At 36.4% G+C, this 12,553-nt stretch overlaps 1 protein-coding gene across 1 annotated transcript in view; it reads right to left on the bottom strand.

The window, feature by feature from the left end:
• ASXL3 (ASXL transcriptional regulator 3) overlaps positions 1-6,475 on the bottom strand; it is a 110,069-nt gene extending 103,594 nt beyond the window's left edge. Inside the window, exons 1-2 of the mRNA XM_073789893.1 lie at positions 6,358-6,475; positions 5,002-5,110 (exon numbers count right to left, since the gene is read on the bottom strand). Coding sequence (XP_073645994.1) covers positions 5,002-5,110; positions 6,358-6,435 — 187 coding nt within the window. The 5' untranslated portion in view covers positions 6,436-6,475. The remainder of the gene's footprint in view (positions 1-5,001; positions 5,111-6,357) is intronic.
• Between the last annotated feature and the right edge of the window lie 6,078 nt (positions 6,476-12,553).

Below are 12,553 nucleotides of genomic sequence, written 5' to 3'. Positions count from 1 at the left end.
ATGTGTGGTTTCTGCAGCCAGCAATGCACTGTAAGTCAACTTAATATGTGTAAGCAAACTCATGATATACCAATGTATTATGTTCAGAAAACAACTCAGACACAAACATAACCATAAATCTCTGACTAAACTAGCCCATAAAATTCTACATATTTTCTTTGGGTGACATAGATCTATACTTATATTGGCATAAATGGTCATGGGTTGTCAACAAAGATATATCAAGTGATTCACCTAAATCACTGTTCGATCTTCAGAGCTAAGCTTGTAAAATGTGACGAGTTTACTTTCTTGAGTCTCTAATTCTTATTAACTTGAAAAACTTGTTTAGGAGTCAAAAAACATAATACACAACTATAGTTTTGTGTCTTGTAAATTCTATAATTGATAATGTATCACGTTTCCTGCACTCTAAAAATTTTCAACAAAACGTTAAAACAAAGTATCTTGGCAAAGCACCTCTCATTTAAAAACGAATCTGTTTTGCTGGGCAACTGATTGAAAGAAGAGGGCAAAAACATTACTGTTATTATCTTAACTCTACCTAAAGACTCAAATGTTACTGACTGGAGTCAGGCTGCAAGATTTCTTTCTGGTTATCAGTTTTTGTAAAGCGCTTTCTTTTCAAGTACTTCACTGTGTTTCCCCTTTAGTGGTGCAACAAATGTCAACTAATCTTTGTTAATTTGAAATAGCTCTATGCTAGCGGAGGCTTACTCTTTGGACTGCCACAAGCATATCCTACCAATTGATAGTTATTATTCACCTTGATACTTTTCACCCTTTCATCCCAAAGGAGGAACGGGAAAAGGAGAAGGGAATAAAGATTTAAAAAACAGATGGTGGGACCCTCCCCTCCCCTCCTCCTCTCCCCTTGCCCTTTCTCCCATGCCTCTGCAACCCCACACATCCCCACCTTCCCTCTCTAATTATATTTTCAAAGTATATTTGTACAGCTGTACGAAGTGTGGAAATTATATCCATTCTAACTGCTGGTTCAAATACGTATTAGAAATAGAGTAAGCAAGGAAATCACCTAAACCAGTTCAGGTTCATAGTATTTATTATCGATTTGTAAGAAATCATGTGGTAGCCCACTCCTCCATTTGGATAAGCTCAAGTTTATAATCAGTACAGAGTTGGACAAATGTTGAAAAACCAAACTGCATCAAAGACTCCTGGCTAAGAGTGTTCCCTACAGTCCCAGGCAGAGTCAGTGGTCAGAGCCTGGCTTTTGGTGTCACTCACATCTACCTGGGCTTGACACTTGGATGACATATTGAACCTCTAAGTCCGTTTCCTCACTGGTCAAAAATAAAATAAAATTAAAAATAGAAAAATGAAATAAAACACAATAACAGAGCCTAGGAAGATTGAATATCTCACAGGAATGTTGTCAGGGTTAAACAATCTACATGCAAACAGCTCACAAAGCCTAGGCCTTGTGAGCACTCAACATATTTTCAATATCTAGGTTTGAAAATGTAGCCTAAGGTTAATGGACTCTACACATAAGTCTACGGTACACAAACGGAGAGGAAATATACTTGTCCTATAAGAAGCAATTGTGGTTTGCAATAAGATGGAAAAGTGGGCAAGTCAAGGGATACTCAAGGAAATAAGCTATTTACTATTCTTTCAGTGATTCCTCAAAGCAATTTCCCTACTACAACTTCAAAGGAGAGGCCAGGAAATCTAGTTTTGGTCACATTAGCTGGAGGTGTGTGGGTATGTGTTATCTGGTGAAGTACCTATTCACATTTCAAATTAGGGGAGTTTGCCTATCCCTGCTCTGGTTTAATTACTGGCTAAGTGCTCTCACCCTGTCCTCGACCCCTTCCCAGCCACTAAAACCCTCCCACTCTTTCCTCTGACATTCAGGATTAGTCGTTAGCAAAGTCTCTGATTAACCTCTATCTTTTTCCCTGAACCCTCCCTTCGCATCTTGATCTACAAAACCTGGCTCTCTCCCGTGGACACTATTTCCCCTGGAACTCTCTCAAGTAGCAGCCTGTTTCTTTACCACGCATCTTGTACCGCTGGGCCTGGAAATGGGACGAGGGGACTCTATTCTCCTTCCCTGCTCCTTAGATGCCTCCAGCATCAACAGACTGCTCCTCCTTACTAAATATTTACCAACTCCTGGATTACTCCCTTTCATTTTCGGCAGATTTTAGCTCCTAAGTGCTGCACCCTTTCAATGCTAGTTCTGTCATAATTGTCTGTTTCAATATCCACACAGACGATTCTCTAATATTTCATGGCAGGGCCACCAACAGCCTTTACAACATCTTTGTGCAAATAGGAAAAGGCAACATTTCCTCCAGGTAGGCCCTGCTCCATCCCAGGACACGAAGCTGGGCAGACGAAGGCCTGCTGAATTTCAGTCGCTGATGGTCACTTCAGCCAGGTCACTCTGAAGAGGGTACACACACTGCCTAAACATTCATGACAGCCTTCAACCTACCCTCCCTCTTTCATCTCAGACATGCATCCCATATCACCCTAACCTCGATTTCACACATTCCACTCTTACATCACCTATCCTTCCAACTCATTTCCTCTAGAACACCAAATCAAACAATCTGGGGCTTCCCTGGTGGCGCAGTGGTTGAGAGTCCGCCTGCCGATGCGGAGGACACGGGTTCGCGCCCCGGTCCGGGATGATCCCACATGCTGCGGAGCGGCTGGGCCCGTGAGCCGTGGCCGCTGAGCCTGTGCGTCCGGAACCTGTGCTCCGCAACGGGATAGGCCACAACAGTGAGATGCCCATGTACCTCAAAAACGAAACAAAAAAACCAAAAACAAACAATCTGTCCACCCTAGGGAGACCTCCACCTCCTCCTTCACAGCATCCCACACACAATCGTGTCTTCCCTCACCTCCACAACCAGCTGAAATTCAATGGAGATGGATTTCAATGTTCTATGTCATGTACCCTCAACTGTGTCCCGCTCTGGCTTCATCATTCACACCTGGCAAAATCCCAGCTCTGGTCCAATCCAACTCTGTACCCACTCCACACTTGTAGAGCGATCATGAACATGACTGGAGAAAAATGTACAACTATGCTGGCTGATCTCATGTTAAATTCAGGATTAGCCACTTCAGGAGTGTCCTTAATGCTGTTGGACTTGAGACAAACATTTTCTATCTTCCCCTTAGATCTACAAAGCTACTTCCCCATCTTCACCCTTGGCTGAAGAACTCATTTCCTATTTCACTGAGAAAAATGGAGCAATAAGAAGCGAACTTCCGTACCAGGCCCCATCACTTCTCTGACACTGTATCTTACCATCTTCTCCCTTGCTCACTCTGGACTCCAACTACACTGGCCTCTTGATGTTTCTGGAACATTCCAGGCACTCTACTGCCTCAAGACCTTTGTGATTGCTCCTTCTTTTACCTAGAACTCTCTCCCATCAAATGCCTGCTCCCTCACTGCCTCGGGTCTTTCCTCAAATACCCCTCTCTCACTCTTATCTCCTTATTTAATTTATTTTGCCCCATATCTCTTGTTGGCACTGAATAAGCTGTAAATTTTACATGTTTCTTTTGCTCATTGTCTGTCTCTCTACCAATATAAAAGCCACGAGAGGTCTCTTTCTGTTCTTCTTTTTCACTGTTGTAACTATAATGTCAAGAACAGTACTTGGCACATAGCAGAAACTCAATATATATGTTGATACATGTTAACAGAGAGGTGGTGGAGGAGGGAGAGGGAACACACAAGTGCTCATGCAAGCAGGCAGTACGGCAAAAGGAGTGACCCAATAAGATTCCCCTTCATCCTACTGAAGGAGAAGGGTGTGCCCCTTCCAGAAATCCAGAAAATGTCATGCATCTCTGCTTTGTTCTCTTTCTAACCACAAGGACCTGCCAAAGTTCACAGTACTTTGGGGGGCTTAGTTGAGTTTTCAAAAGGTATAGGAATAAGGACAGCAAATTCAACGAAAGTTGGCTAAAAAAGTCTAGAAAGCCGACTTCAGCCATTTTACTAAGACAAGAATCTGTTTCCTCCATTAATTCAGCACCTCGGCTGCAGGTCAGATAGCGCTGGCGCAGAGCCAGTCCCTTGGGGACTATCAGAAAGCACATCACTTTAAAGGGCAGGAGTGGCCAGTCAGAATACAAAGGGACTCCTATGACCATTAATAAAATGAATGGCTTTGGGCTATTACCGAAATATGATTTTTCTGCAAGGATCCTTTAAGGCTTCTTTGTTTAAAGATAATTTACTGATTTCTATGAGTCCACCGACAGAGACTTTAATGACACACTCTTCCTCCCAAATCATGATCTGGGTCCACTTGGGGGACCAGTAGGGTTAAAGAAAAGTACAGCAGCTTTTGTGGGACAAAGATTTGCCAAAACTGCAGTGCAGAAATTACATACACCAACGGAATCACAATGCAAATGTTTTGAGAAAGATAAAAATGGATCCACATGGACAGAATTCAGAGGTGGAAAATGCCCCCTTAGAATTCTAGAAGGGTTTCTCACTTTTCAAAAGCATTTCAGAAGAATATAACTTATTCGGTCATTGTTTTGCTGTCAGGAATGTTAACATTAAGCTTAATTTATTAAGGACAAACCTGGGAACAAAGCTATTATAAAACTACTTGTGATCACAGAAAAAATCAGCACAATCAGAAATAAAACACTGGCATTCTCAGGCCTCACTTTTATAAGAATAAAACCACGACATACCCCAGTAACCCTCTCAGATTGCAGGAGAAATATACTGATAACACTCAAGAATACTATCCAGGGAAAGCCATACTGCTAAAAAACAAAATCAAACAAAAAGCAAAGAGCAGTTTACTTTTCTTAGGTGCTAATCTTTTGAACCAGAATTGTTTGATGATAAATCTAAGAGGTAGTAGAAGCTTAGAAGAAAACTGTTATCTATAATGGTAGGGAACTCAATTAGTAAGTTATTGGAATTCTACATAACCTTTAAGAGAACAGGGTTTGTATCCTGAAATTTGTCACACTTACCTCCATTTCCTTCCCCATTGGCACTGACCTCTGCCATCTCTGTGCCTTCCAATTCAGACTCACAGCCTAAATCCAATGTTCCATCAGCTGAGCATGACGACTCCTCTTTCTATATTATTTTAAAAATAATGATTTATGGAGATGTATTAGCAATTGAAAACATTCAAAATACTTCCACGGTCCTAAGGAATTATCACAGTTGCTTGTGATTTGGAATTTCAATACTGATTTACTTTTTAATGTAAAACCACTCCTTGGTGGGGTGGGGGGGAAGCACATTGCCATAGTTGAGTTTTCGGATAACCTTTAAAATCTATACAAAAAACAAGGTTTTTTTTTTAACATATGTTGTTTCCATTTTTCTCAATTTTACCTTCTTCCTTACTTTAGAAAATGGCTTAACGACTCAGAATCTTAATCATAAATTAAATATCCAAGTAGCTACAAAAATCAACTGAAATAATACAAGTCCTTTGATTAACCTGTATTGTTTTCTGAAACACACACAGTTTAAGAGCCTGATGCTAAGTAGCTGAGAAAGAACCCCTGCTTCTTTGCCAGGTATAACTTTTAGCATTAAAAAAAACCAAAACTAAACAGAAAACTTCTCAAAGGAAATTAATGAACTTTAAATGTAACCCGTCATTTATTAAAGCAGACTTTTTTTAATTTATAAGAAATAATACATTGATTTTGCTTGATGCAAGTTATGCAACCATTTGCAGATCATCAGCTTTTGTTCTCTGGAATTTTGCATCTTACATGGCATTTCCATTCTAGATGGAAATGGGAGTTACTCTAAAATAATTAAGACTCAGTTATCTGAAGCTTTTTATTTCTCTATTCTTCTCATATAACAAGTATGCATTATTAGTAAAAACTTCCCAGAGATCAGTGGTTGTTTTAAATTTGAATAATTGATTTAAATCAGCAAATTTTCAAGAAGAATGGGTACATTTCTTATTTTTTGTAAAAGACAGAAAGGCATACAGGTGTGAAGCCCGTATATCAACTGACGGTCATTAAGTCAAATAGTATTTGACAACTGTGATCATCTTAAAACTTGGCTGATCAACCATGGCACTCCTCCATGTAAATTTTTAAGAATCAAGAATTTTAAGGAAGCCACAACTATTTTCCATTACCATATGTTAGAGTGAAACCACAGATATGTTTTCTTTAAACAAAATGTCATTGTTTATTCTTAATATGAAATCACTTTTAAGACATCTGAAAACATTTAAAAGGCAAAGGAGTCATTCTACCCTTCACCCAAGTCTAATTTTGTTTACCTTCACATGTAAATGCATGATACACAGTAATAACAGACATACTACGCAGAACAGTCCAACTTACTTTGAGAGCATAGAGGCCTGACTTTCCAGGGATTTTGAAGAATGTTCCATCCCCTATTCGAGTGTTAGTGTGAAGCATTGCATTCAGACAGGCTAATGGAGAAGTTCCACTAGAAAATAAAAGTGTGCAAAAAATGAAGCAGTCTGAGACGCAGTTTCTGTGGCAAAACTGTTCTCAGTCTCTTAAGAAAAAAAAAAAAAAAGACCCCTCGCATGCCTTTTTAAAATATCCTCCCAACCCCGAAAACATCTACATTACAATAACAGGCCAGTCCAGTTTCGCCAAAGTTAATCAGATGCATCTGTCTTATAGGCTTCAGGCAAAAAGTCTCCTGAATTGAAATTATGCTTTTATTCATAAAGCAACCAACACTGTATTTCAAAGAAACCAAAGCCCAAACGTTTATGTGGTGTTATTTTGCAAATAATACCATGAAGCCTCAGGTTTTAAATATTACAGACAACTTGATGGTTGCACTTGAATGATCAAATAAACCAAGTTCAAGGACAGCTCCATCCTATAGGTTGAAAAGCAACAAAAGAATAATAAACCACGGAAGAACTGATTTGAAATTACAAGTATTTAAGTTACTCACGGGATTGCATTTCTCACCAAGCCCAAATAAAAATCTATATCTGTGTTTATCTCTCTGATACAACTTCTTCAATGACATCCTTTCCTCAGTTCTTTATTTGTCAAATAAAGAAATATGGGTTTGGGAATTCTACCCAGCTAATAATTATGTTCAGTAGTAAAGATGCAAGTGACTAAATTATGAAGACAGATTTTTTTAAGAAACCAAACAGCATTACACTATTGATTCAAATATCAAAACACGTACGTACAAACATTACTGAAATGTATTCATACACTTAAAAAGATGTTTATGAAATGTATAACGTGTATGTATTTCCTGGGGTAGCCTTTAGAACTTTTTTTGTGTTTTGTTTGGAAACTGATATTTTTGTACACTAGAATTTAGAGGTAGAATTGTTACTTTCCTTTACTTATGTTTCCATATCCATTTTACTTCCTAATACGCTAAAAGATCAATATTTGGCTGAACCAATAAAGATTAGAAGCCCTACTCCACCCCATTTACCTAGTAGGGGTTCTGGGGATGTAATCCAAGATATCCTGGGACAAGAGAACCTTTAGGATATTAAGGCTTCAAAGTTTGAATTTCTGTGATAGGAACAAATTTTTATGTCACTAACTAAATTAAAAGTTTTCTAAAACCCAAGATTATCCAATCCCTTACTTACTAGGAATACTCACCAATAAAATGAAAAAGCCAAATTTGCTGAGTTGACACAACACACAATAGCAAGGCAGCATAGATACACATCATGGTCATAAAGGTTTATAAGTATTGTAATAAGAAGAACACTCTTTATTATTTTAGGAAACAGCTTCTCTGTGCCAACACATCAATATGATTCCATTTGGTTTGACAGGAAGCCAGAGCCCTGATATAAATTTGGTCATAGAACAATGCAGTTAGAACACTGAAGTACACATAGAAACAATGCTGGACGTTTATGTAATATCTTTCCTCTGGAAGCTTCTACGAGCTTACAGACCTCATTTCATTATTTTTCCTCATAAAAGATGTTCTTTTCATATGTAAAGTGGGCCAGGCATACCTTATAAAGTAAAATATATTCATCTCTCAGAAATAGCTGTCCATGAATAAATTCCAGATAAATAATGCTATACATGGTATACTGAAGACTGCAAAATATATTTTTTTTATCATCATTCTCTTCAGAAAAAGCATAGACAATCTGAAGCTGGGAATTATTATGCCAGATTTGTGGAGCTTTAATTTGGTGAAACTGTCAGAAACACAGATTTTTCTGGAGGGACTTGGCAAGAAAATGTTAGCACTGCAAGTAAAATAGAATCCTATACATAAAAATGAAACAATGTAGATGTTTTAAAGATATAACTTAATACAACTGTGCACCTATCAAACCTCACACACATGCTTCCTGTTCTTTATTCCTAAGGTCTTAATACACACAGTTCCAAGAACTCAGATTTAGAATATTAGAGAATAATACAGATTTAAAAACAACTAAAAAATACTGAACGAATATAATTTACTATCAGTATAATTTACATTTTCTTTCTAAGGTACAGTAAACCAAAGATAATTGTAGAAGATAAATTGACTATTAAATAGCAGTTTAATGCTATGCCTGCTGCAAACATAAGTGATAAACACCCAGTTTCATATAAATAATAAGCTCTGTTGAACATGAATATATTATTAAATTATACTGTTTATTAACTCAATAAACTCAAGATTTACTGTGGAAATATTTTTTAAAATATGTAATTTACAATCACATAACAACAGATCTCCAAAAGTCTCAATGACTACTGTAATTTTCCCAAATCTTTCCCAAAACAAACATATGAAATTCGTTTTATTTCAAAACTATATAACATTTGCATTTCAGAAGAATTAAAAAATACTTTGCAATCAAATGCAAATTTTACTACTCAAGTCAGTGGTTGATAGGCACTTAGTTTTAAACATATCACTTGCATTTCTTCCTAGAAAAAAACCCGAATTATATAGTCCATTTTATTTAAAACAATAAAACATTAGCATCGAAAGAGTGAAGTGCTTACTAAAAAGGTAACTGTTTTATCCACTGCATATACATAGGAAAGTGAATTTTAAAAATCTTTCATACCCTTTACTTATTGCTATTATTCTCAACATTTCCATAAGGTCTAGAAATTTTGGACTGCTTTCCCTGAAAACATGAATGTCTTAATTAACTGTCATTGAACAGGAGTAAATAAAAGTCTCATTTACGTATTTCTATTATTTTAATATTCAGAAAAAAACAGAACTAGCAAGTATACCTAGGCCAGCTTTAAAAAAGATACAAACATACATTTATACATCTGTATATATTAAAAAAGCACAATGACTTACTGTGGGTATGAAAGAAGATGAGGCAAGTATGTGTCAAAAGTCTGTATTCTTAGATAACATGGACATCTTCTATGCAATATTTCTTATTTTTAATTTAAAAAATTTGTTCACACTTAACGCAAGAGTTAATCACCTCAGTCAGAATTCAAAAGCTAAAATTTCTGGAACAGAATACGTGCATGTGTACACAATATATGAAATAATAAAACAACATTTTAACCAAAAAAATCTCTAAAATTTCAAAAGTTACTTACTTTCTAAAATGATGAATTGGAAGAATTGCGATATCCCAATTTATAAAAAGAAAACAAAAAAAGAAAGGAAGGAAAAAAAAGTTAGTTTTCCAACTTAAAATGCAGTTCTACATCTTACCATTTCAATAAATAAGACAGTGTACAAGAAACACACCAAACTCAGATTTGGCTGTTGGCAGGGAGGAAAACACTGGAGGACTGGGGTGAAAGGTGAATTCTACTTTCTTCCCTAACACTTCCATAATGTTTTCCTTTTGTCCACAAGCCTCATATAGTTCCATACTAGGGATATAATTAGGAGTAAATAAGCAGGACACTATTTGCCCCCAGTTCTTTTCTTTCTCCCATTCCCTGTAATTGAGCCCTTCCCTATACACCTGCCAGGGTAGATATACACCTTATTCTATTTGTTTGTTTTCCTCCTTAGACTGTAGGGTTGTGGAACCCTTCTGGTTTGTTTTCATTTCCCACAACCCCTGAAGCAGAACGGGGTGGAATTTGGAGGCAGGGGAGCAGGCATAATTTAAACTGTCTAGACATCAAAGAACCCCCAGAGATGCTTTGCAGAGCCCCAGTGCTGTGTGAACTACAGAAAAACCATTGCTTTATCACATCAAATTGTTGACAGAACACATAAAATTTTACTAATAGTGCACACTTGGTGAAGAGAATGGATGGCCTGTCTATTTTAATAATTTTAAAAACCAGAACAAATATCTGGGGAATGCAATTGGAAGAATATTTACACACGACAAAGAAAATATCATCGTTGTGGTCCTCTGTTCCTTTCCATATAACATAATAATGCTTTACAAGACAGTACTTAAGTAATCCAAATCTTAAACTACTAAGTATCCCTTAATAATAATTTTAGCTGAAAGCTATTTCCTGCAAACATTCTAAAATCTCATTTTACAATTATGGGAGCATCAAAAACGTAATCCTGAACAACTGAAGTCTAAAAATTCAACAAATTTAAGGAGCAATTATTAAGCAGCATTATTAGTCTGTTATTGCGCTGTCTTATTAATATGAATTAATTGAAACAATTTTATGTTTACTCTTTCAAAAAAATTAATAATAGCTCCTTTCAAGTATTTTCAGTGTTGATAGCCTAGAGAAAATGTCTTAATTTTAAAGGTTATATTTTTAAGGGGAAATTATGTGGGCCTCTGGGGTGGAGGTAACGTTTCAGTTCTTTATACAGAATCTTAGCGTTCACTATGTGAAAATTAAATTGTTTACTTAGGATTTGTGCATTTCACTTTATATATGTCACATTTCACAAAAAAAATGTTTTTAAAATGTTAAAAAAAAAACCCAATAATGCGCCCTTGGATTTACTTACGTATTTACATATTTAATGGGTAGGTCACTACTACTAATAGACGAATAAACTATTTCTACCATTGAATGTGGATGACTCTTAAACACACATACACAAGGTTTGTATCAATTGATAAATCAGTAACCTAGATGATTAAAAACTACCCTAGAATGTCAAGCCAAACAAACTTCTTACTCTTGAGAAATATTACTGCTGGTCTGGAACCCCCCAGAATGACTGAAAAATAAAAACTTAAAAGTTAGAGTCCTTTATACATATGTTATCTGAAGAATCCCAGCACATAAAATATTAACCAAAAAATGACCTACAGCAGTTCTGAAATTTGATTTTGAAGACAAAAACAGTGTCCCAAACTTCACAGTCCCTCTAAGAGGATCCCTAGTGAAAGTTTTTAATGGGTACTGACTTATGACAAATAACAAATATTAGAGTTATAAAATGTTAAGTATGATTCCCAGTTTTGCAGATATAACTGAGACTGAGAGGTTAAGAATCTTTCTACAGTTAAACAGCTAACTGATACAGCTGAAATCCAAATTCTACTCTGATTTCAAAGCCCATATAAACATATAAAAATAAACAGGAACAACCAGTTACCTCAAGAGATGGGTCATATTTAAAGAAGATAGTTTGCATTTTTCTATGTAAAGAATACCTACATGATTTTCAATATTCAACGTGTCTGTAGGGTAAAATTAGAGACTTAGTCCCAAGTACTCTTTTATGAGGTGGGGATATTGAGGCAAGAAATAAAATTACCAAGTGACAAATGTTGTACAATTTAATTCTTAAATTTAGAGAACAGTTTCAGACTCTAAACCTAGACATGCATCTCTGATTGGCTTGAACAGTGTAAAAATATATTATTTGGGGAACATAAACAGGCATTTGAACTTAGACTCTCTGTAGCCACTTTATGGACATTACCAAGCTACCACTAGATAGACTGCAGTGATTCATACAGCCATATGCACTAAACAGACCTTTTGTTTTAGGAGACAAGAATTTCAAAACATCAGTACAAGGACAAAAGTTTGCTCGGCGTTATTTTAGAATAGGATTTATAAGGAAATTAAGAAATGGCCCTAAAAACGTGTAAGCTAAAGCATATAATCTACATTATAATTTTTAAAGACCTCCAACTAAAAGATGAGGTGAGATGGTTATCTTTGATATAGACATTAAGGAAAGAACACACCACATGTATAGCTGAATACTGGCGATTGTATTTCTACAACTATGCATGTCGTGACATGCCATATTACCACTGCTATACTAAGAAAGGCAGTGGAATACAATGAATAAGACTGTGACTTGTGGAGCCAGTCAGCCTGAGCTCAGCTGAGGCTAGACCATTGCCTAGCTCTGCGACTTTGGACTTCACCGCTCTGGGTCTCAGGTTTCTCAACTACAAAATGTGGATAACAAAAGTCACTATTGCCTAGGGGATCATTCTGAAGATTTAATGAGTTAAAACATGTAAAGCACCTAGAATTATGTCTGGCATATTGTACGTGTTCAAAAATTGTGAGTTATTAGTAGTAGTCTTATTATTTATTACTATTATGGCTCAAAGTAACCAACACCTAGAGGTACAAAGGATGGCAAATGGAAAGAAATTATATTTTCTGTAGCTTG

Source organism: Tursiops truncatus, chromosome 13 (assembly GCF_011762595.2).
Source record: "Tursiops truncatus isolate mTurTru1 chromosome 13, mTurTru1.mat.Y, whole genome shotgun sequence".
Lineage (NCBI taxonomy): Eukaryota > Metazoa > Chordata > Mammalia > Artiodactyla > Delphinidae > Tursiops > Tursiops truncatus.
The sequence above is the reverse complement of the archived record's forward strand: the minus strand, read 5'-3'. Positions and strand labels throughout refer to the sequence as shown.